This window comes from Citrus sinensis, chromosome 9 (genome assembly GCF_022201045.2).
Source record: "Citrus sinensis cultivar Valencia sweet orange chromosome 9, DVS_A1.0, whole genome shotgun sequence".
In the NCBI taxonomy this organism is placed as follows: Eukaryota; Viridiplantae; Streptophyta; class Magnoliopsida; order Sapindales; family Rutaceae; genus Citrus; species Citrus sinensis.
This window is the reverse complement of record NC_068564.1, coordinates 23,342,622-23,366,990: the sequence shown is the minus strand read 5'-3', so window position 1 is coordinate 23,366,990 and position 24,369 is coordinate 23,342,622. Positions and strand designations below refer to the sequence as shown.

At 32.3% G+C, this 24,369-nt stretch overlaps 3 protein-coding genes across 3 annotated transcripts; 1 reads left to right on the top strand and 2 right to left on the bottom strand.

The window, feature by feature from the left end:
• Positions 1–467: 467 nt before the first annotated feature.
• LOC102624806 (TIR-only protein) lies at positions 468–1,763 on the bottom strand. The gene is made up of 2 exons (XM_006464825.3): positions 1,123–1,763; positions 468–988 (listed from the first exon to the last, which is right to left on the bottom strand). Exons 1-2 carry the CDS (start codon positions 1,602–1,604, stop codon positions 871–873), a joined length of 600 nt encoding a protein of 199 aa, XP_006464888.2. The 5' UTR covers positions 1,605–1,763; the 3' UTR covers positions 468–870.
• A 9,851-nt stretch (positions 1,764–11,614) lies between these two features.
• On the top strand, positions 11,615–18,327 carry LOC102613783 (COP1-interacting protein 7). The gene is made up of 9 exons (XM_006464650.4): positions 11,615–12,064; positions 12,169–12,348; positions 12,873–12,985; positions 13,254–13,294; positions 13,392–13,444; positions 13,550–13,702; positions 13,928–14,148; positions 14,684–16,356; positions 16,847–18,327. Exons 1-9 carry the CDS (start codon positions 12,006–12,008, stop codon positions 17,933–17,935), a joined length of 3,582 nt encoding a protein of 1,193 aa, XP_006464713.1. The 5' UTR covers positions 11,615–12,005; the 3' UTR covers positions 17,936–18,327.
• A 143-nt stretch (positions 18,328–18,470) lies between these two features.
• LOC107175589 (uncharacterized) lies at positions 18,471–19,559 on the bottom strand. Its single transcript, XM_025099837.2, has 3 exons — positions 19,438–19,559; positions 19,254–19,357; positions 18,471–19,122 (listed from the first exon to the last, which is right to left on the bottom strand). The coding sequence occupies exons 1-3, from the start codon at positions 19,507–19,509 to the stop codon at positions 18,516–18,518; spliced, it is 783 nt and encodes a 260-aa protein (XP_024955605.1). The 5' UTR covers positions 19,510–19,559; the 3' UTR covers positions 18,471–18,515.
• Between the last annotated feature and the right edge of the window lie 4,810 nt (positions 19,560–24,369).

Here is a 24,369-nt window from a genome sequence, read left to right as displayed (position 1 = left end):
GATATTATGGTCATTCAATGCATTTAACTCCTTTTTATGTACAAAATAAACTCAGTTTAATTAGTCATAACTTTGATATCAAAACTTGAAAAATGTAACCATTATTCTTTAGTAGACATCCAGTCATGTGTGAATCCTAAACTACAAATTTACTGTTTCCACGGATATATATTAAATGTTAAGTAATATAAAAGATAATGCGTATAACTCGCTCATAAGTCATTTCTCAAAATAAATAAATCAGCTATTGAAAGTTGAGACATAACGAAAATAAAGGAGAAAAGAATAGAAAAGTAATAATTGATTATTAATCACGTTGAATAATAAAATGTAAATTCTATTGTCGAAACGTACATGCAAATAGATAAATTAACGATTGCAAGCTTCAGAATTCTGAATTCTTATTGAACTATAACGACTTATTACATCGACATAATTCAGACCCCTCTTTTATTTCAGTAAATTAATCATTTCGCGTTTTATGTTTGAAACCCATTAAAACCCCTTGTATTTGAAAAGAAGAATTAACATTCAGCCTTTCAAATCTTTTACAATTTCACTCCCATTGTCTAAGACCTACCATGATCAATAAAGGTTTTTAGGAGTAAAATAGTTTTAAAAAAAAAACTCAAAAAAGCTGAAAGTTAACATAAATTTTTTAACAGCAAGGGGTTTAATGGACTCTGAAACACGAGGACAAATGATTAATTTTGACAAATTGCAAGGGTATTCTGTGTTATTTAAAAGAATTCAAAGTAGGATATTAATTGAACAAAAATAAACAAACAAATAAAAGAATAAAGTTAAATACTATCATCAGAATTTAAGAAATCACTGCAAATCATCAGCTAGAAGTGCTGAAAGTGAGGGTTAGATCAGCATCGGAGTTGAGTTTTGGCGCCGCCAGTGCCTCTGCTCTTTGTAATCAATCTCCATTAAGCTTCTAATGATTATATCTGAAGCATTTGTCACAATATCTGACCAGTTCCTACAAACCATACATTAAAAAGAAATATGCATCAATGCACACCTAAAACCCTAACCCTAATTTTCTTAGGTAAATTGAAAAGTTATACAATTCATATATTTATATTAATTTAATAAAATCAAATATTAACATACCCCTTTAAAGAGTCAAACGTGAGCCCTACGGTGAACTTAGCCTCTTCAAGTGCCCAGCTAAACCTCCTAAGCTCATTTGCAGAGCATTTTCCGTCATCGATAACGAGAAGTTGTGAGGGTTTAATGTCACAAAATATTGGAATCACCTTCTTTTTGGTCTCCATCATGAGAGCAAGTTCATGAAGGCAAAAATATGATTGGCAATAAGTTGGTGAAAAAACTGCAACACCAACCTTACAATTTCTTATGGCTCTGTTGATGTTGTCGAATAATTTGTCCCCCGGCTTCATGTTTTTGTTATCCAAGAAGGGACGTAGATTAAGCCGAGAAAGATGATCATAAAGCAATGTGGCCACCTTTCTCTTTGTGTCAATTCCTCTGTGGTTGATGAACACATCACATGGCTTTATTGCTTGGTTTCGCAATCGATTTTGACGAAAAACTTGGCGTTGCAAGTTCATGGCTGCTGAACGATATTGCATGATGTTCTTTTAATAATAAGCTTTTTGTGTTTTTGTTTTTCCCTTTGGTTTCTTGTTTTTGAAGATTTGTGTGAAGATTAAAAACACATGTGTGTCTATATATATATAAGGTTTGAGTATTTTTATTTTTTTGTTTTTTTTAATTAATGGAACTTATGTGGTGTGTTTCTAGGGTTGATTTTGAACGAGGAATGTATATAAGAGAATATTGAACATCAAATATTAACCGTGTGGTTTGATTTGACAGAAGCGATGAAGAAGAAATAATCTTGACACTTGAAACACGCTCTTTTGACTCTCATAAACAAACAAACTAATACTTCCAAAAAAAAAAAAAACTAATATTATTTTATAACATGTGCCATGGACCTCTTTCGACGACAAGAAGTCAATTTTTCAACCCTAGTGTCGATGGGATGGGCTGCCACTAATGAGAAATATACTGTTAATAAAACGACTTGCCTACTCTATGTCTGATTTCTAAGCATACTGTATACATGCATGTGTATGTGTAGTTTCAAAAAACAAATTCTGAATTTTGAATAGTTATAACTCATATTCAAGACTTATCAATATGGAAATGGTATTTTCATTTCCCATAGAATTTACTTTTACCACTTGGATCGTTGATAAATTTTTAATAATTTATTTCATCCATATGTTAAAATACGAGTATAGCAAGAGAGAGAGAGAATTGCCAGTTTCCTCCTATTCAAATCGTTATCTATCACTGGCACTCATATTGTTTTCATAATACTAGTAAATAACCCCCTAACACCCAAAATTTCACAAAAAAATAGGGGTCTTTTTTTCCTTTTACAATAATAAACTTGCAACAATATTCTTGAAGATATTAATAAAAGGAAAAAATAATAATTTTCTAATAAATACTATTGATTAATTTGCTCATAAATAAGTATTGGTTAATTTTCTAATTGTATAGCCTTTTATAGGTAAATTAATTAATGTCAAAAATATTGTTGGAACATTATTACTGTAAAAGAAAAGAGAAAGAAATGTAGGAATGTAAAAGTTTTAATTGCAGTGGTGTTATTGATGTATTTTTTAAAATTTAGGGACCAAATGGGTATTTAAGTCAAAATATAGGGATTAAACGAGCATTTATCCTAAAAATTAAATATGCATTCATATTGAAATTTTTTATTACTTTTATTTTAATATCATTTCAGTTTATAAATATTATAAAAGACTGGAATAAATATAAAATAAAGAATAAGAAAGATATTTTTTAAATAAAAATAAGAATAAGAATTTTTTTATTTTTACTATTTAATCTTTTTATTTTTATTTTTATTGATTTCATCTGTAATAAATATAAATAAAACTATTTAATTAATTTGATCTATAATAAATATGAAAAAAAATTATGTTTGAAAATAAGGATAATATTATAAAATTATGATGTCACGGGATATTGAATATTATGAAGATATTAAGTGATTAATTCACATACAAATTAATTATCCATAATCTCTATAAATTTAAAACTAGTTACTTTATTTATTAAAAGAACATGATTACAATGTACTTTTTTAGTCACTATTTTGATCCCAGAGATAAAAGAGAATAAAGATGTATAATAGACCTGAGTAGTAAATTCGATTTCTCGGAGGACTAAGTGTCATTCTCCTTATCAATATGCTTCGTGTAACAAGCAAACATACCCTTTGTCATTTCAGTTTTTTCCGCCTTCGATCATACGACTCAACCAACCAACTTAACATTATGTATAATACAAATTGTAAAGGTAGTCAAAAGAATGCTATATACATATAAGTGCCTGTTTTGAAATACGGTATAACCCTAGTAACAAGGTAGTAATTAAGATATCTTTAGTATGCATAGTACGTTAGTCCTGTTTGAAATGGTCGTCTTCATGACTATTCAAGAACTTCAAGTACAATTGTTTAGAATATTAGTCACATTTTTTAAAGAAATTATTTAATTATTTAGTGAAACCAATTAAGACTCCTTTTGAAATAACTTTTTAGTAGAGCTTTTAATTTAAATAATTCCCCGTAAATCGATTTTACTAGTAGATTTTTTGTTTGTTTGATTTTCAATGAGAGTTTTCATTAAAAAATACAATATTATTTTAATAAATAATTTCTTTTAAAGTTACGTAATGAAATCACTACTAGAAAGATGATCTTTACTAACACTTTGTAAAAAAATTCAGTAATTATGTATATATGCACCATTTTCCACTTTTGACAAATATGTATCAGATGTTATTGATACTAGTGTGTCAGTAAATTAAACATCAAAGATCATTGATACTAAAGTATCAAAGATAAAAAAACAAATCATTAAAACTTGTTTTACTTCCAATTCAAACCAAAGATCTCTAAGGTTTAAAACTTTAACATTTAGAGCACTAACCATCGAACCCTGTAGAATCATGCCCAGAACAGTGTTTTAAAATATTTACTAACAAAAATTATAAATAGCTACAGCACAAAATCTACACTTAAGCAATTTTCCCCATCTGGCTATCATTCCTAAACTCTATCGCTATCTTGCCTTTATCTTCCTCTTTCTCTTTCGTTTTCCTTTTCTCAATCTCTTCTATTTTCTATTGTCTATTTACAAATTAAGTTCAATTAATCCAAATAGATAATGAAAAGTTAAAACTTTGTTTCCTTTTTTTCCATTTTCCTAAATTGAAAAATGAATTAACAAAAACCCTGATTGCTTGTTATAGAAGGGGCTTTTTCTCCAACTACACATCTAATGCCTCTACTGGGCCATCAAATAAAAACCATCAACAAGGGATGAAGTGGCTACCATAAATTGCATATTCAAGTAATCTCGTTCTCCCTCACAAGCTAAGTTTGGAGAAAGAACTAAGGGGGTTGTCAGCTGATAATGACTTAATATTTTATTTTTTGTCAATTTAATTAATGGATTTATTTTAATTTAGCTTATGATTAATTTTTTTAATTTAATTTTTGGGTTATTTCAGATGTTGAGAAATTCTACCAATAGTGTGATGTTGGTGGGTTTTGTCTTCCATATCTTTTTTATTTTATTTAATTGTAATATGAATTTGTTTTTTTTTCTTATTTTTCCATATTGTCATTCACCGGTAGTCCAAAGTACAAGCATTTCTCTCTCTCTCTCTCTCTCTCTCTCAGTGACAGACCTAGCTCATTGGCGTTGGCTTGCCGTTGAGTCACCGTCGTCTCTCTTTAATACACCGGAGTTGAAACCCAAACTCTTGTCGTGAGATAATACCCAAACCCTAGCTGCTTGAAATTAAAATATCCACTCTAACTCATTGTCGTGCCAAACAAACCCTACCCACGCTATAATTCGCCATTTCACACACTGAAGAAAACACTTTCTATTGTTCAAAGATCATAGTTGATGAAACCAAGTGAGTCACTATTTTGGGCGACAATATATTTGGGATTAGATTTAATGGGCAATGATTGTCTGCCAAGAGAGGTAGTTCATCTATTATATATGGTGCTTGAATCGCGCTTGATTCGCCCTAAGAAGTTGATGTGGTGAGAGACTTGTTACTTTTGAATTTTGCTGGATTCCTATAATAAGGAAAAAAAATAAAGAGAATCTGATTACAGTTTTTCAAGTTAGTTTTCAATGCTAGAAATTTTGAGTTGTGTATATATAGTGAAATAGTCATTGAAATTTGGTTCTTAGTTTGAATCACGGGCTTAAACATAGCATTACATGTTTAAAAAATACCCTCAAATATCATGATCAATGTTTGCATCATTCTGTTTGTAAAGATTATCCCCAAGTCCTTGCTAACAGAAACCATTATGCCTATATAATTCTCTTATGCTTTTCATGTTTTTTTTTAATGACTCTAACGTCTTTAATTTCTCTAATTCCAAGTGTATGATGCTTACAGAATAAAGCCAAATTTGTTATTGTTGCTCCCGTAAGTTCATTTCTTCATGACCCACCATGCTTTTTTACCCTTGTTTTTTATTAGAAGTATTGAATTAATATATATTTGAACTGGTTTAGTAAAAATCTGATCTTAACCTTGTTACAAAATGACGAACTGATTTGTCTTATTACCTATAGTTAAGCAGTGTTCACAAGTTAAAAGCAGGCCGCTAATGATTTTCTTATCCATTCATTATTCATTTATAAGATATGCTTGTTGCTGGTGAAGGAAGGCCATATGCTAGTTGCTGCAAAATGGAGTTTGTAGGTCAATGTTTATGGAATAAAATATATAAGTGCTTGACAATGTTTTGATTTTCAAATTTTATAGGTACATGAATTGAATTGCTATTTTGATTTGTGTGATGCAAAATCTGTTATCTTTTTTCCTCTACATGTGAAGAGTAGGTAGATTGGTAGTTGTTTCATGCATGGGTTATTTAAGTCTCTTGAAGATGTTTTGTGTAATGTGAAGCAAATGAGCACTTGGTTATGTTCATATGTTAGACACTAACAATATGGCTTACAAATGAGTGACAATTAGTAACTGACTTAGCAGTGAGATGACTTGTAATGTGTACATGTTATATAGGACATGAGTGATAATTAGACCAATCTTCTATCTTTATCTTTATTCCTCTTCTTTTTGTTTTGTTCTTGAATGTAGGTAATAACATGCATGTTGCCATATTGTTCACTGTCTTTGAATTTTTTATGCCCTCCAAGTGTTTGATAAAAAGCCTGAATGAATCTTGGCACTTCATTTCTAGCAACCCATTTCTACCTATGAGGAGCTAAGGAATATGGAGTTAAAGAGCTTGAGGAAAGACTTATGGTTTCTACTTGAATCTATATCTATATTTTTTTATATGAATTTGGCTTATTGAAATTACATTCTAGTAGAATAATAAATGGATAATGAAATTTACTTTTGTGATTTTAAAGATGGATGGAGTAAAATAATAAATAGCTATCCTTTTCGTAAATAATTTTAATTTACAAAGGCAATACTAATTTATATTATATTATAATATATATATATATATATATATATATATATATATGAGGAATTGTATAGTAGGCATAGGGATTGACGCTTTGTATCTACATCCATATTTGCATTAAAGTGGTTAGTGTTAGTGTTCACAAGTTGCTTCGGCTTCAAGATTATTATATAAGTTGAGTAAACAATAGTAATTCATATAATAATGTAGATCAACACTCGTTGAAATATATATATTTTTTAATTAGCGTGGTCTTCAAGATATTGAGTGTCTTCTTGTATAATTTTGGATAAAAGAGTAACATTGTTGGAGCTCATTTAAAGTGCATAAAGTGTTTTGAATTGTTATCACATGGATATATTAAATGAATGATAGTTAAGTAGTTTACAATTTGATTTTTGGTAAATAACTAGCTGTTTTAAAATTAAAGTTCAAGGAAATTAATGAATACACAATGAAAGAGCTCTCACAACTTCGTGATTAACGGGCCATGTATGTTGTCAAGTTAATTATAGCCTGTAATCATGAGGTAATGTATGACTAATTTATGATTATTTTTGCTTTTAAATTCCAAGACTTATTTTTTTGTGGTGTACTAATTGATTTAATGTACTTGTAGGTGGGAAAAAAAATGAAGCCACGTGCGGATATTCAATGACATTATTGAGCATATTCTTGTTGGTTAATGTTTTTGAAACTTCATTTTGTACTTTGTTATTTAAAACTTGTCCAAAACTTAATTTGGTACTTTTTTTCTTTACCAAACAGTGGTGTAGTTGAATTATATTAATTTAAATTATGTATTTGCAATGTTTATTATGTGAATTGTGTTGCAAGATTCGGTATATTTAATATATTTCTAGTTTTTTAATTGCAAACAAACAGAAAAAATATAATTAAAATAAAAATATACTATTAACTAAATGCAGCATAACATCACTAAATATTGACACATAAATTGCTGACATGTAAATGGTATTATTAAATATTAAAATGTTTTTTTTATTATTTTGGTAATATTGTAGTAATACAAATTACTGACATATAAATAATATTATTAAATATTAACACCATGGTATCATTATTTTAGTGATACTATAGTGATAGGAATTACTGACACAAAAATCCATGACACTAAAAATTAGTGTTAATGTGTTCTGGCTTGGGCATTACTGACACAATTAACAAGTGTCAGTAAAAATAATTACTGACATTAAATTGGTGTTAATAAAACTCATTTTTCTAGTAGTGAATGAATGAAATTAGATCATTCGAGAAAATAAAGGCATTATAGATGATTCAACTCTTTAAAAAAAAAAATCTATCAATCTCTATATTCAAATGCCTAATATTTAAGCGTCTACTTAAATTACAACTAGATGACACCAAAAAAAAATTAAAAAGATATTTTGATATTAAAAAATTATTTTGACTAATGGAGAAATCATAACAAACATGCACTAACAAGAACTAAGATTGCAAGATGGCAGAAAATTTAAGGTGTTAGAAGGTACCATTTCTCTCTCTCTCTCTCTCCCTCCCTCCCTCCAATCCCCCATGAAAACAAAGTAACAATCTCCTTTTCATGCCGTCGGAAGAGAACTCTCTAGAGTTCTCCTTCCGATGGCAATGTACTTTAGTATATTCTATTTTTATTTTTTGTCTTTTTGTTTCCTTCCAGTTCATGTGTGAAGGTAGATTTCCTTCCACTCCATAGGTAAAGGTAGCTCCTTCTATGGTTGTAGATCCATGACTTTTGCTCCATTTAAACACTGATTCGTGGTGTTTTTAGTTTCTTTCATCGCTATTTACTATCAAAATGTGTTTTTCCAGTAGATTTGAAGTTTTTTTTAGCTCCAGATCTGAGAAAAATACAATGTGTAGATTAGTTCTTACATGAGATCTGTTACTACATCAGTTGGTGATCAAATTAATAGAAATGGAGATTCTGAAAAGAGCTGAGGAATATTCCTGGTTGTGCTTTGAAATGATATTCCTGGTTATTCTTTGAAATGATGTGTACATCTATAGTAGATGTCTTTTGCTGATATTCCAATGCACTGCTTTCCCTCCTCCCCCCCCCCCCCCCCCCCCCCCCCGCCCCACCATTCAATGGCTCAACCAATCTGTTTATTGTAATTGATGGAACTATATGCACATAACTATATGTACACCGACCTAATTTATAAATGATTATGATGTAATCTTATCTTTTCAATAGAAATATTTGATGAATTCATCTTTGTTGAACGAATGAAAAAACTACTTTCCTATAAAAATAATAATTATAATAAAATTACAATAATGATAATGATAACACAAAGGCAAGAACTCAGACCTAACCACTGGTGATACACTGACACTTTCCTTACAATGAACTATTGACAATTGGACCTAGACTAGCCCAATCGTAATGATACATAAGCGCAGTCGCCCTGACAACCAAGTCCAAATGGTCGGCATTCTTTATAAGTGAAAAATAAAATTGGCATCATATGCATCCAAAACAAGTGAATTTATTAAGATTTATGTTGTACATGAATTAAATTATAATGTATTTAAGGGTGTGTTTGGCACAATATATTATATTATTTAATGAGAGTCTATTGTATTAATATTGTATTATGTTTTGTATTATATTATGTAAAATATTATATTATTTTATAAAATTAATATTATATATTAGTATTAGTATTAGTATTTTAGCAAAGATTAATAAAATAATAAATTGTAAGTCATCATGCTATGCTGCATATACTCGGAGAGGGTTGTCATTATCTAATGAGGTGAAACCTGCATTAATCCAAATTTTAATGCAATGTAATCTCCTTCTTTTTCTTTTTATACAAACATGGGACATAATAAAGTTAATATGAACAGTATTATAATACTTATTATTGTCCTGTTCCAAATGTACCCTAATTTTTTTTGCTGATCTCGGTTGAATAATCTTTTGCCAGGATGTTAATAGTATTGGTTGCAACTTCATAATCAATGGACAAATTAGGAAAAACTTGTGAAGAGATCAATGGACCCAACAATATACATCCTGGGTCAGATGGGAGTTTTGTAATCATCATTATAGACAAAATGTCACAGCATATCCAGCTAATGAAACCTATTATTACTTTTTCTTTTTTAATGATCCCAGGCTTCTTATCCTAGCCACCCAATCGACGGTACGCAAATCCATGCCGACACATTCTCTTTTCTTTGCTTAATTTCCTTGGTTTTTTCTGATTTCACGAGTAATCAAACCGATTAATCCTCCAACTAATTTCAAACTTGATTGATACAATATATGATTTCTAAACAATTAGTCATAATCCAGCGTATATATAAGGCTTGGAAATTCAGTTATTTGATGCTAGATTGCTCACAATTACGTATAATTAAGTCTTCGTTTTACAAATGTAGTAATGATCATGCAAGAAAAATGCCTACATGCAATGGACACACCACGATCTATCATACATATTTTGACATGTATAGAATTATTTTGAAATTGACGAACATTCTGAAAGAGAAAATATTTTAAAATACATCACATACATTTATTAGATGATTCCATTAAAACCGTCATATATACATTTTTTCATAAGGGAAATGAGCAATGAGCTGGAGAATTCTCTTTTCAGAAAATTCTCTTCATAAGCTTGTGACTCAACAAAAAGGCAGCAAAATTTGTGAAGTGCCTGAAAACTGAAGCTAAATACAGAACCACTTTTCATGATTTGGAGGTAAGCAATAATTTTACAGCCGGTGGATGGAAGATATTTACACATAGCAGTTAATAATGGCTTGTTGGGTCTCATGAACAGCTTTACACAACCACCTACGATAATTGAAATCCAATCATTGCCTTATCTTGAGTGGAAACTGTGGTTCGATTGAAACTAACAAGTACATTATGAATTAATTAGAAGTAAATTATAAGGAAAATCATTATGGCCCTCACAAATTGAGTTGAATGCACTATAGCCTTGTATGTTGAAAGAAAGCTATTTTTGAACCAACAATTAAACTTGAGGCCATGTCTTATAATAATTATTGATACCCTATTATTACCACTTTATGTGTAATATTAAAACTAATTACGAAAATCAGAAGCATAGATATTACCCAATGTGGAATGAGATTTAGTGATTATATCATCATCAGAAGATCAATGTCTTTGTTATACATATAATAGCTGGCTTCAATCAAATGATGAAAACAAAAAAAACAAAATATCGCATGCACATAAAAGTTTCATGTACCTTAACAAATAATGCATGTAATTAATTTAGAAGCCGAAAAGATAGTTTTGACATGAATTTAAAAGAATTTTAATTATTGATTAATTTCGCATATTTTGATATAGGGAAATATTTGATTACACATGTAAATGGTATTGTATTGTGTTAGCATACTTATGTGATTTTAGAAAGATCCTATTAAGGTTGTGTTTGTTTTTTGTTTTTTGTTAGCATACTTACTGTCAAAATTTATATTGATTTTATTATACACTTATATGATAAAAATCTATAATAATCATATTATTTTGGTCAAGATTATTATTTAAAATTTATATTTATCATACACTTTAAATATTTATTTCATAACGATAATTTCTTTTTTCTGCAACAACTACGACTTCACCTCAATATTAAATAAACAAGACCTAAATCTCTCGTGTTAATTTACCATTAAACCTCTATTTCAAACCCAAAGGTAGGATTGTTAATGTGGGCGAGGAAGATCATTTTTCTTTTTCTTTTCCCCCTTAAAATTATTACATTCTATAGAAAGTAAATTTTTAAGAGTGAGGAAGATCTGGGAATTTGACTTTGATAGAGTTGAAAATCTAAAGCTTTTTCTTGTAGTTACCAACATCAGAAACCAAGATTATTCTTTGCCTACTTCCTCACTCAACTCAACCATAACTCCAATCAATAAATAAAGGTATAGAGTGCATGTGACATAAAGTTATTTTCAACTTACTCATTTAATTAATAGAAAGTAAATTAGTTAATATTAATTTTATGTTGTTTCTATAGTTGTCTTTCTCCCCGACTATTTTTCTGTACCGTCTTAAAACACAAGCTTGCAAGAAGCAGCTGCAAGGAAGTGACCACTCAGCGAACAACATTACAACTGTAACATTAACAGTCACGTTAAGCAGAATATCAATATCAGAGTGACCTTAGATTCATTCATTCACAATCTCGGGGACCCCACATGCAAAAATATCATCAAAATCGCCCATCTGATCCGCAAACTCAAACTCCCATGTGCTCAGCTTCATCACCCACCTGCCGCCTGCAGCAACTGCCACTTACATTCTCTCTCTGTCTCCGTGTCGTGTAAAAAAGTTGACACAAGAACCAAGAACCAGTACATGCATAACACCTGAAGCTCTGAAGAAACTTGTGAGCAATTTTCTTGAGAACTGCACCAGGTAAAAAAGCTCTCCATGGACTCGAGAACTCGTCTTGACTATGCTCTCTTTCAACTCACTCCCACCAGAACCAGGTACTGTTACTTGTAGAAAATTGTTTGTGTTTTTTTTTAGTATTCTTGATGTGTCGGTTCTGCTTGTTTGTTATAAATGTTGAATGCTTTGTGAAATGGTGAAGGTGTGATCTGGTGATATTTGCTGGGGATTCGAGTGAGAAATTGGCGTCTGGACTTTTGGAACCGTTTGTTTTGCATTTAAAATCTGCTAAAGATCAGATTTCTAAAGGTGGGTATTCCATTACTCTTCGTCCAGTGAGCTCATCAGCTGCCTCTTGGTTCACTAAAGCCACTCTGCAAAGGTATAATTCACTCGAATCATACTCTCTGCTAATTGGGTTATGGCTTAGATTAGTTCTTGCATTTGAGTTTCTGCGGAAAAGGAAGATTTTTAGAAGTTACTTGGTTGTATGTTCTTCCGAGGATTCGAACTGGGTAGCCAGCATAAGAAAGTTGTTTTGAAACCATTCGGTATAGTCCTTTGCTCCAATTTTGCTTTGAAGTTAATCGGACATTTGAATCGTTTAGATTTTTCTTTTTTGAGGGATTTATTGGGTTTATGTTGTGCCTTTTTATGAATTTGACCAATTACTTAGAAATTAAAACTTTTGCAATGTCATAAACTCTAGCATTTTCAAGAAATTTGGTTTAAATAGGATCCTTGAGTTGCCGGTGTGTTCATTATCTCAAAGCATTGATGATATCTTCCTGTACTTATAAAGTAAGAAAGATCTTTGATGGTGTCTGGATTTTACCACTGTGAGATTGATATTTTACAATTTCCGGGTCATTATCCTTTTTACTAACAATTATGTCGTTTAAATAGATTTGTGAGATTTGTTAGCACACCAGAAGTTCTTGAGAGATTTGTCTCAGTAGAGAGGGAAATAGTACAGATTGACAATGAACTATCGAGTGCTGCAGCAACAGAGGATGAAGGTATGACGTGCTTGTTTGGTATGACTTATCGACTAGCCATAAGTGCTTATTTTAATCCCAAAAGTTGTTTTCAAAGTGTTTTTTTGTTGTTTGGTTTGATTTTAGTAGAGCTTGAGGTTTTAGAATTACAGAGATGTGAAGATTTTAAATTAAAGTTTTCCCCCATATTATGCAGTCAGGATTAAATTTCCTTCTCCTGCAACTATAGATTGCTGCTGTGTACAAATAATTCTTTATGCTAACTTATTTTTAATGTGAAATGTATCAGCAACTGCTGGGAATTTCCAGAAGTCAATTGCATCATATAAGGTAATTCATCGTTGTAAAATACAGTTTTCTTTTTATTGTTTTCTCAAAAGCTCCCACCATAACTTTTGGCCCTTGTCATGCTGATGCTGCATTTTAGACGAAAGGTGAATACAGTGGAGCTAGCGACGCAATGCAGGAAGAAAATTCCAAGTAAATTATCTTGCTTTGCATTTGGCCATATCTGGTGACAATATGTTCTTTATTTCTACATTTGTATTATCATGCATTGATTGTTCAGCCTGGGATGATGAACAGGATTCGTCTTCAGCGTGTTTTGGAATCTAGGAAGGCAATGCTTTGCAAAGAGCAAGCAATGGCTTATGCTCGTGCTTTAGTTGCTGGATTTGAACCAGACTATATAGAGGATCTTTTATACTTTGCTGATGCTTTTGGGGCTTCACGTTTAAGGTATGATAAAAGCTACCTTAATTTCTTGATTGGTGAACACAACTTGGTTTATTTTTAAATTTCAATTTCAAATTGGTGGTTACACTAGCTATTATCTTAAAATGAATGTAAAATGAGTTTACTACAGTTTAGATTAGTCCACAAAAATAGTTGCAGAGTGTCACATCGTTCAAGATTATTATCTTTTCCTCTGTTTGCAACTGTAGTCTGTTCTGTTTTGTCTAGGGAAGCATGCATAAGTTTCATAGAGTTGTGCAAGAAAAAGAATGAAGATGCTCTTTGGATGGACGAAATAGCTGCAATGCAGGCTTCATCTCGGCAAGTATTGCCTTATCTTGCAACATCTGGAATCATACTTGCGGGTGAAGATAATGATCCTAGTGGGAAACAGAATGGATCAATGGATGCATCTGATACAAGTCATGGAAGCTTAGACATGAAACATGGTATGGAAGGGTATTTTATTTCCTTTTTACCTCAAAATGATCTTTCTATTTGGAACGATGGTGCCAAAGAAACTAAAATTGATGTAGGTGACCTGTCAGCTGTTTCAGATTATGTTGGTCAAAACAGATTCTGCAATGAACATGTTTATACTGGTCTAGGCATCCCAAATCATGCGCTCAAATGTTCAATTTTCAAAACACCCTTTAGTTTTCTCTGATTAAGTCGCAATATATTTGTCAAGAGCATGAACTAGAATCATGTTTAAGAGTTTTAAGAAATAGGAGACTTTGGACCAAGCACTCAAAACTCTTAATTTGTACAAGACTGAGAACTTCCATGTTCAGTGTCTACTTTTTAACCATGGCATGTTATTTCAAAACATCCTTTATTTATGGATAATAAATATTTCTTCTTAATCAGAATATTAAATGACATTCTTTCTTTGGTTATAGTTTTTGAGGATTTCCCCTTTTATCCCAATGCATGATGACACAGAAAGTAATTAGACAGCCATTTGATGAAAATTTTGTGCAGATGCGCAGATGCCAACAGATGGCAAAGCTCAAGTACCAATGTCATGGCCAAACCATCTTCCTCAGTACATGTACAATTTTCAAGGTCCTGCCATGCATCAAATGCCCCCATATCAAGGTTATCAGTTTCCTGGTATGCCGATTGCCTCTCCATATTATCCAGGGAACATGCGATGGCCTGCAAATGTGGAAGATTCTGGTCTTGCTTATGACTGGGAGCCAGATGGTAGAAGAGATCATAAATCATCTTCCAAGCATAAGAAGAAACCTTCACGTAAAAGTCGAGAAACTTCAAAAGAAGATGAATCCACTGAGCCCAGTGATTCCGGCTCTGAGAGTGAATCAAATGAAGAGCACTCTTTGATGGAGAAAACGCATAGGAAAAAGCATGGGAAACAGTCGTCAAGAAAGGTTGTTATCCGGAATATTAATTACATAACTTCTAAGAGAGATGGAGACAAGGGTAATAGTTCCGAGGAAACCTCTGAAGAAGATGAATTTATTGATGGAGATTCCCTAAAGCAGCAGGTAGAGGAAGCTGTTGGGTCATTGGGAAAAAGACATAAATCGTCCTCACACCATCGTAGAAAACAAGATGCGGTCAAGCACCGTAATGGTTCAGATGATGTGGCTGAGCTGGATGTTAAGAATACCGCTGCAAGTAACAATGGTGGAGAGAAAAGAAATGACCCCTGGGATATTTTTCAGAATCTTCTCCTAAAAGACAATGACACAAGTTCTTTTGGAATGGAACCACAGCCTTTTAATTCTGAGGCAAGGTCATTCCCCCTAAACCTGGAATCTGAACAGGTAAGAAAAGAAAGAGCAATTTCAAGTGATGCCTTTGTTGCAACGAAGGCAAATACGGGTAATGAAGATGAAACTCGTTTTGATAACTTTGAAGAAGGCGAAAAGCTCCGCCAAACTGTTAAGAAAAAGGATTACGCACATGAGGAGTTGTTATTTTCTCAAAGAAATGAGGATCCAGCATATTATTCACAAGCGGTTCTATCTGATTTTGCTACCACTTCTACAAAGATCAAAAAGCAAAATGGAGATTGGATCATTGTCAACCAACCAGATAGATCAGCGAATTATGATGAAAGCTCGAGTTTCAAAACATTTGATGGCGATTATGCTTCAGTAGTAGCAGGGAGAAGTTCCCACACTGATAAAAATAAGAAAGATGCTCTAGCTGATGACTCTTTCATGATCCAAGGCAGACCACTTGTAGATGATCAATCTGATTCTTATACGAGGACAGACATTATTGGGGCTACTCTTTATGAAACTGTAACACCAGAAATTTCGCATGATAAGCCAGATGCTTTTAACATGCATGAGCCAGATGACCTCTACATGGTGCTTGGACGTGACTCAGCTACAGAGCAGGCTGCGGCATCTTGGACCCCAGAAATGGATTATGAAACTAACATTGTATTGACCAAATCCAATGAGAAGAACTCTAATGACGAAACCAATGTTGGTGTTGATAATAAGCTACCTTCTAATGGTAAGAGTACCAGTGCTAAAAATAAAGGCCCTCCTGGGGCAAGAGTTTCAAGTAAAGATGCAAGGTCTAAAGTTTCAAATGGCAAATCTGACATCAATTCTAGAAGCAAGAAACCATCCTCTGGAAGCAGGCCCACAGTTCTGAAGAGTAAACTTGAGAAGGTTCTGAAATTTAAACTCCAACTTAACTCCTGATAGATTTACAGGAAGATCAGTTGAACCATGAGAGCATATATACCTCTAATGAGAATTCAAAGCCTCACTTTATTTTAATACATTTCATCTAGGAAACTAGCAGATGTTAGGAAAAATCAAAATGACATGGTCTATGACATCATTTCATTAGGTATCACGTCCAATTTAACACGAATCATTATTTGATTCATATCATTTTGAATTATTTCATTCAATCCATGCACTTTTTCATTGCATGTTGTTGAACGATTTTTTTTGTATGTACTTGATCTATATTTCTGTTCCACCTCTTTCACTCATACACGAGAAAAAGCACATACTTCATTTGGTGATGGCTTCATTATCCAATGGCTCCACTTTAAGGGCCACTTTTGCCTTTATATATTTTATGAAATTGAGAGTAATTATGTTAATTAATTGTTTCTTTTATAATTTATTTTTCCTTCCTTGTGGACAGGAAGAAGAAAATAGGAAGAAAAAGGAGGAATTACTGATTCAACGCCAGAAGAGGATTGCTGAAAGGAGTGCTGGTGGTGGTGGTTCAGCAACAATAAAGAGAACTCCAGCTGAAAATAGATCTCCCACTACTTCAAAGAAGACTGTGAAGAGTGAAAGTCAATCCCCAGCTAAAGAGTTTGCTAATTTACACAAACCAGTCTTTAGAAGTTCCACCATGGATCGGCTTGCAACCGCACGAACAACTAAAAACGCCCCACCAACTCAAACAAAATCAGGCCACCCTAAAAAGGAAATCTCGAAGGCAAATGGTACTGCAACTACCTTGTCAAAGAAGACTGCCCGTGCTGAAAATAAGAAATCGAATGCAAGCAGAGTAAAACCTTCAGATAAGCAAAATGGCCAAAATTTTGTCAATGAAGTAGTTCCTTGTGATCCTGATGTTCAAGGAAATGAAGATTGCATGGACTCTGCAGCAGCATTACCAACTGATCCTGACGTTCAGAGAAATCAGGATTGTGTGGAGACCACAGCAGCATTACAAATTGAGTCAACAGCTGCGCAGGTAACTCAGAATACTGAAGCTGCTGATGATAGCAAAGACATTAAGGAGTTGCGCGGCATTCTGTCAACTGAGAAGAATGAAGATATAATTGCAGAACGAAGCAACTTGGATGAGGAAAGTTGCACTGTAAATATTACAGAAACACAGCCTCTGCAACTGGATCACATAAAAGATGACGAAAAGTTATCTAAGGCACTTCCAGCTCTTTGTGAAGACACAAAAGTTCCTGAAGAACAGGGTGTGCATATTTCTGAAACAACCATGCATCCTACACCGCTAGCGCATGAAAAAGGTTTGGCCTTTCCTTCTGTTAAATTTGAAGAAAGTGCTACAATAATTGAAAATACCCGCTCTCCTGAAATTTCTGAGATAAAAGTCTCAACACCACCACCTAGTGAATTGAACACAGAACCAATGCACTCCAGAAAGAAGTGGAACAATGACGACAACTCTCCCAAAGCTGCCAAGGGGTTTAGAAAGCTTCTTTTGTTTGGAAGGAGAAACCGACACATTTATACGGCTTGATTGCATAGACTTCTGGTTTATTCTTGCAGCTTATCTGTGTGTTTCATAATGCCTCAGCCTTGGATTATGGGATGTTCCAGAGCTGGAGGCAGATCCATCAAGTTAATTGTTTTATTTGAAGCCAATTTATGCCACCTTATGGCTATCAATGGGAAGGTAGATAGCTGTCATACACAATAAGGCCTTCAGTTTTTCTGCCATATGAGGAGTCATATTGTAAGTTATGTTGATTTGATATGTGCTAGTTGAGGGTTCAAAACCGCAAATGGGTATTCAATTGATGTGTTTTTCCTTCTAAATATTGACATACACTAAGAAAACACTTTTAATCTTCTGATAGTATGTACCAGAAATGAATTTTTGTTGCAAATGGGTTATTTTCTTTATATTTATTTTTTTGGTGGAGAATTGTTTTTATACTCTATTAGTTGACTATGTTCATATTCGAGTGGAGTGAAATCCGCTTAGGCTTTGGTTTCAAGAGGAAAACAATAGCAACTCTATTGAATACATTATAAATAATAGCTACTACTACTACGACGTGCCTTCCTTTCAGATAAAGCATTCAACTGTCATTCGATCATCTCATTTCTAGAAAAAAAGAGAAGTGTTTCCGCCGCAGCCGCCTCTTATGCTCCACTTTGAGATCGGTAAGTTTAGCCACTATTTCTTCATAATCTGGAAGGTTTGGGTGAACATGACCGGATAATTTTCCTTTTTTCTCTTTTAATTTATCAATTGAACTATCCAAAGAACGACAGTTTTTGAATGACACTGAACTCCCATTCTCCTTCAAGGGATCACACTTCCTGGTTGAACTTTTCGTTGCCGATGGCAATGCTTTTTGTTGATCCATTTGAACTGCAATTTTCTTGTGGTGTCCGCTATTTGAGTCAGTTTGAGAATGGGCTGAAATGGTCCCAAAATTCTGAAACCCCAGTTGGATACCATTTTCTTCGGCTATTTTCTTGATCAATTGGAGTTTTTCATCATTAGGAACAAAACTTATGCATAGATTGTGCTTCATCTTTGCATTCACTAGATTCTCCTTTAATTCAACATTGCCAAAGCGCCTTTTCAACAGATTCCGCATTGTATTCAGTTCTGGCAATTCACCACATCTTGAGGCAGCAAATACCAAACTTGACATTGCTTCAATAACATCACCAGGCAAGCATTCCAAGCTACTACTACAACTAGTGGCAATGGCACAACTCTTGACACAACTAGTGGCAATGGCACAAATCTTTAACATTCTTGCAAATGAAATGATAAAATACATGGCCAAAAGTACTGAAATAGAGCACATGTTACATACCGATGACTGCGAATATGAGGCATGTTAGTGGCAATGCATTGGCAACAATGCTCAATTTGATCGTATGCAGCTAACAGGCACTGGTCTCTGTATAGTTGCTTAACCTGAAAGTTAAACAATAAAATTACACATCTTTTGGGTACAAGAAAACGAGAAAACAAACAAAAAAATAGCAAGAACAGACCCTATATAAGGCTTTCTGATGCTGGTGATTTTGAAGAATCTGAGCAATATCATTTCGGGATTGCCTCAGCATAGACTCTTTCCTCTTCTTCAGCGCGCTTAGACGAAACTGAACAGACTGAACTTGTTTCATCAAACTGTTCCTGCAGTAGAACCAGTAATAATCGATTAATATATAACATTAAATGTGGAAATAACGTAAAACATCCGACCTGTGCATTCTAAATGCATTAGACATCTGGCCTGCGTCATAACAGAACTGATCTACATGACGCGGTTAAAAATAAAATAACAAAAGAGAAGCCATGAAGTATAGATACATCATTTTACCACTTGGTTGATTTTTTCAGTCTTGAGGCTTTGGCCCATGCCATAACACTACGAAGCAAATCAAACAACACCATTGAACAAGAAGAAGAAATACAACAACAAAAAAGAACAAGAAATTACTTTTCGCTTTGTGATTCTTTGGTGATATTAGAGAATTTACCAAGTAGAGCTATTTATAATCTACTCAGCAATGCAAATCATAATTCCAACTTAGGGAAAAAATTTACAGTCATCTGTTACTTGGCCAAGAAACTGCATATCAATTTTTTCCAATTTAGTACTTATTTTCTTCCGTTTTGAAGATATTTAATGCATCCCAAAAGGTAAATGAATAGGTATCTTTAGACAGCGAACAATTTTCACGTTCTCTCAATCTCTTTAATTCGGTCCAACTCAAGAACATCCTTAGACCTAATGGCTAGTTGTAACTTAAAAGATATAATCGTAAAATATTAGATATACACTTATATTAGCGGGGCTTAACAATTTAAATATAGCATAAGATCCTTAAAAGTACAAAAGAATTCAAATCATGAGAAAATTCTCATCCATGATTAAAAAAAACCTATATGATTTTTTTTTTAATTTTGCCAATATTATTGACTTTGAAAGTTCATATCTACCATCATTATCAATTTTTTTTCACATTTAGAATAGCTTGACTTTTAAAACACAACTAATAAATACAAAATGTAACCTAAATCTGTAGCAAGAGTCTGCAAGCAATTACAACTTAATTCTCTAAATCTTTCTATAAATATAAATATATATTTATTTTTTTCATATTCGACATCTTTCATCTAAAATAATATGGACCCCTTGATTATAATATACATACATACGTACATAAATACATGTGTGTGTGTGTGTGGGCTCGTATATGTTGGCACTATGGTAACATACCAAAACTTTTGCCCTTAAGTGAGACAATACTTCAAATTTCTTAAAATCATTTGGAGTTGACAGCACAGATGACGCGTCGCTTGTCAAGCAAGAAACTAATTGTCGAATCTTCCATGAATATATAAATCAAATGACAAGTCGTTATCACTCAAAACACAAATGACAAGTCGTTTCATATCAACATCCAAGATGATAAGACACCAGCCAAGCAAGAACCTGTGTCAAGTTGTCACAAAATTTATAAAACTAATGACATGTCGAATCCTATCAAAACAGGGACAATAAGTCATTTCTTATCAACAAAAAGATGATATGGTGCCTACCAATTAAGAAAAACTTCTTCAAACTATCCATAAATTTATGACTCTAACAACATATCTTATTATGACTCTAACAACATATCGTTTCTTATCAAAACATAGACAACAAGTCATTTTTTTATTAACAAAAACGACAACATGTCGCTTTGAAAGCTAGAAAAACCTTTGTCAAATCGTCCATGAATTTATAAATTAAACATGTCGTTTAAAATTGTTTCTTATCCACGACAAAGATGATAGGTCATTTATCAATAATAATAAAAATCTCTGTCAATCCGTCCACAAATTTAAAAATCCAATAACATGTCGTTTCCTATGAAAACACAAACCAAGAATCATTTCTTATCAATTTAGTAGATGACAAGTCGCTTGCAAAGCAACAACACCACCGAAAAATAGTATGAAAAATTTATAACAAGAACGAACTTTCGTTTAGTATTGAAACACAAACAAAGATTCATTTCATAGTAACATCAAAGATGATAGATCGCTTGTCAAGCAACAAAATCTTCCTCAAATCGTCTGAAATTTATAAACGAATTACATATTTTTTTTCTTATAAAAGAGACAACTAGTCGTTTCTCATCAACATCAAAGATGACACAACACTTGCTAAGCAAGTACAACTCTATCAAATCATCTGTAAATTTAAAAATCTAATGACATGTCACTTATATTCATTACACAAACAATGACTCATTTCTCACCAATTAAAAAGACGACACGTCCACTACTAAGCAAGGAACCCCATTATGTCGTGCATGAACTTATAATCAAAATGATAGGTTATTTTCCATCAAAATACAAGCGACAAGTCGTTTATTATCAACACAGAAGATGACAGGTCGCCTACAAACCAAACAATACTCCGTTAAATCATCTAAAGATTTTTAAATACAATGAATGTTATTTATTCAGAAATGTTATGGGTGTCAATGTGCAAGTGTACACAACAAATAATATAATGATTATTTAATATCGTCTCCACAGAGATTGATGTTACTAGATTTGCTACAGCAATCTCAACAATGTAGATTTGCTTTAATTAAAAATAAAACAGGTAATGAAACTAATAAATTAATTAAAATAAAAATACAAATACATAAATTCTCATGTCACACACAAGGATAAAATCAAAGAGAATTGAGTAGTTGAGTGAATAAACTCACTTAATGGTTTTGATTATTTTTCTAATGTGGCTCGGTTGCTACAGCATCTGCTACAACACTAAGGAGAATCCTCATGTATTATTAGTTGTTGCATGTTTGATATCTTATATTTATATGCAACCTAACAGTGATCAATTGTTATGCCAACATAAGATATAACATTACACGCTTAGGTTTTAATTATCCTACAAAATGAATCCATATGTCTAGTTCATCATTAATTTTAGATTAAGCACGACCCTTTTGGAATCAAGTAAAACTCAACTCAGGAAACTCAATCTAAAACCAAGTATTGCTCTAATATGTTCCACTAAAATAGGTTTTTTTGTGACTCTTTCTTAACTAGTATCATTAAATAGGTGATCAACCGAAATAATGAATAGAAATAAGTATTATCCACATCAGAGATGACAAGTTGAAAGAGAAACAAAGATAGTTTTATCAAGTAGTTAGTAAATTACAAAACTTATAAAATCAATGACATGTTTTTAAAAAAAAAATCGCAAATGACAATGTATTTTTCGAGCAAGAATATCTCTATCAAGTCGTCCATAGAATCTATAAATCCAGTGGCATGTCTTGTTATATCAAAATAAAACAACGAATCATTTTTTATCTACATTACAGATGACACATTGCATTAAAAGCAAGAACTACTGCATCAAGTCATCCATTGATTTGTAGAACTAAAGACATATCGAGGAACATAGGAAATAAATTGTTTTTCATCAGCTTTATAGATGACATGACGACATGACACATGCCAAGCAAGAACAACTTGGTCTAGTCATCCATAAAATTATTAACCTAATGACATGTCATAGATGACGAATTGTTTTTTATCAACCAAAAAGGTGACACATAGCCTTCAAAGTAAGCAAATATCCATCAAGTCGTCCGTTGTTCATAAAACCAATGACATGTTGTTGTAGGTTTTATAATGTTATTGGTGTTAATGTGCAAGTGTACACAACAAGTAATATATTATAAGTATTTAAGATCATCTCCACATGGATTGTTGTTATAGGAATTGCTACAACAATTTTATCAGTGCAATTTTTATTCTAAATTAGAATTAAAACAAATTATTAAACTAATGAACTAATTAAGATAAAAAAATACAATAAGAAAAATGCAATAAAGTAACTATCATAGCAAATATAAATATGCAATCAAAAGGAATGGAGTAGTTGAGTGATTAAACTCATTTAATGATTTTGACTATTTTTCTAATGTTTGGTTCAATTGCTACATCATCTGCTATAGCTCTGGGCAGAATTCTTATGTATCATCAATTGTCGCATGTTAGATATTGTATATATAAATACAACTTAATAGTAACCAATTGTTATGCTAACATCATATATATCATTACACGTTTTAGATTTTAATTATCTTACAAGGTGAATCCCTATATATAGTTCATCACTAATTTTAGATTACGTATGACCATTTTCGAATCAAGTTAAACACAATTCAAGAAACTCAATATAAAACCAAGTATTGTTCTGATATATTTCAATAAGATAGACATTTTTAAGGCTCTATCTTAGCTAGTATCATTAAATTAAAATAAGTATTATCAAAACAATATGCTATAGCAAACATGCAGTAACATAGAATATTAGTCAATTAACCATCAAGTTTGTTCATCACTCAACCACAAGTAAATTTAGTTCATAATCTGCAATAAAACAAGAATCAAAATAGTTTCAGTCATCAAACAATCCATCATAAAGAGATAAAAACAAGACAACAAGAAATAAGAGTTGAGATTTGCTTGATGTTCTTCTAGAATCCTTTGTTGTCGTTCTCAATTCTCTCTCTTGATCTTTGTTTTCTCTTATTTTGTCTATCTATTCTTTTTCTCTAATGACGGCCTCTTTTTTTTCTTTATGTGTATGGTCCTTTTATAACTTAGAATTAGGGCAACCGAAAGCCTAAGACGCGCATCTTCTAATTTAAAAAACTTCAAATCCCAATCTTCCAAGTATCTCGCGCAAAATATTGTCTGTTGTTGCTCCAGGATTGCTACAACAACAGTGCTACATCATTGGCTTCAACATCTGTACAGTTGCAGACTTGTTTTAATTCTTCTATAGCCATATTCTTTCCTTATCCTTACAAACCTACTGCAGCAGCATTTATTCCTTGAATCTTGAGCTTTCAGTCACCTTCAATTATGTATATTGAACTAAGTACATAAATTAT

Excerpts from the sequence above, each read along its gene's own strand:
- LOC102624806 (XM_006464825.3), bottom strand. The coding sequence starts at position 1,604 with ATGCAATATCGTTCAGCAGCCATGAACTTGCAACGCCAAGTTTTTCGT. Across the intron at positions 989-1,122 it reads ACGTTTGACTCTTTAAAGGG|GAACTGGTCAGATATTGTGA; the intron begins GTATGTTAATAT and ends TATGGTTTGTAG.
- LOC102613783 (XM_006464650.4), top strand. The coding sequence starts at position 12,006 with ATGGACTCGAGAACTCGTCTTGACTATGCTCTCTTTCAACTCACTCCC. Across the intron at positions 12,349-12,872 it reads ACTAAAGCCACTCTGCAAAG|ATTTGTGAGATTTGTTAGCA; the intron begins GTATAATTCACT and ends TCGTTTAAATAG. Across the intron at positions 13,445-13,549 it reads ATGCAGGAAGAAAATTCCAA|GATTCGTCTTCAGCGTGTTT; the intron begins GTAAATTATCTT and ends GATGATGAACAG.
- LOC107175589 (XM_025099837.2), bottom strand. The coding sequence starts at position 19,509 with ATGCTGAGGCAATCCCGAAATGATATTGCTCAGATTCTTCAAAATCAC. Across the intron at positions 19,358-19,437 it reads ATCAGAAAGCCTTATATAGG|GTTAAGCAACTATACAGAGA; the intron begins GTCTGTTCTTGC and ends TTTAACTTTCAG. Across the intron at positions 19,123-19,253 it reads CCTCATATTCGCAGTCATCG|TAGCTTGGAATGCTTGCCTG; the intron begins GTATGTAACATG and ends TAGTTGTAGTAG.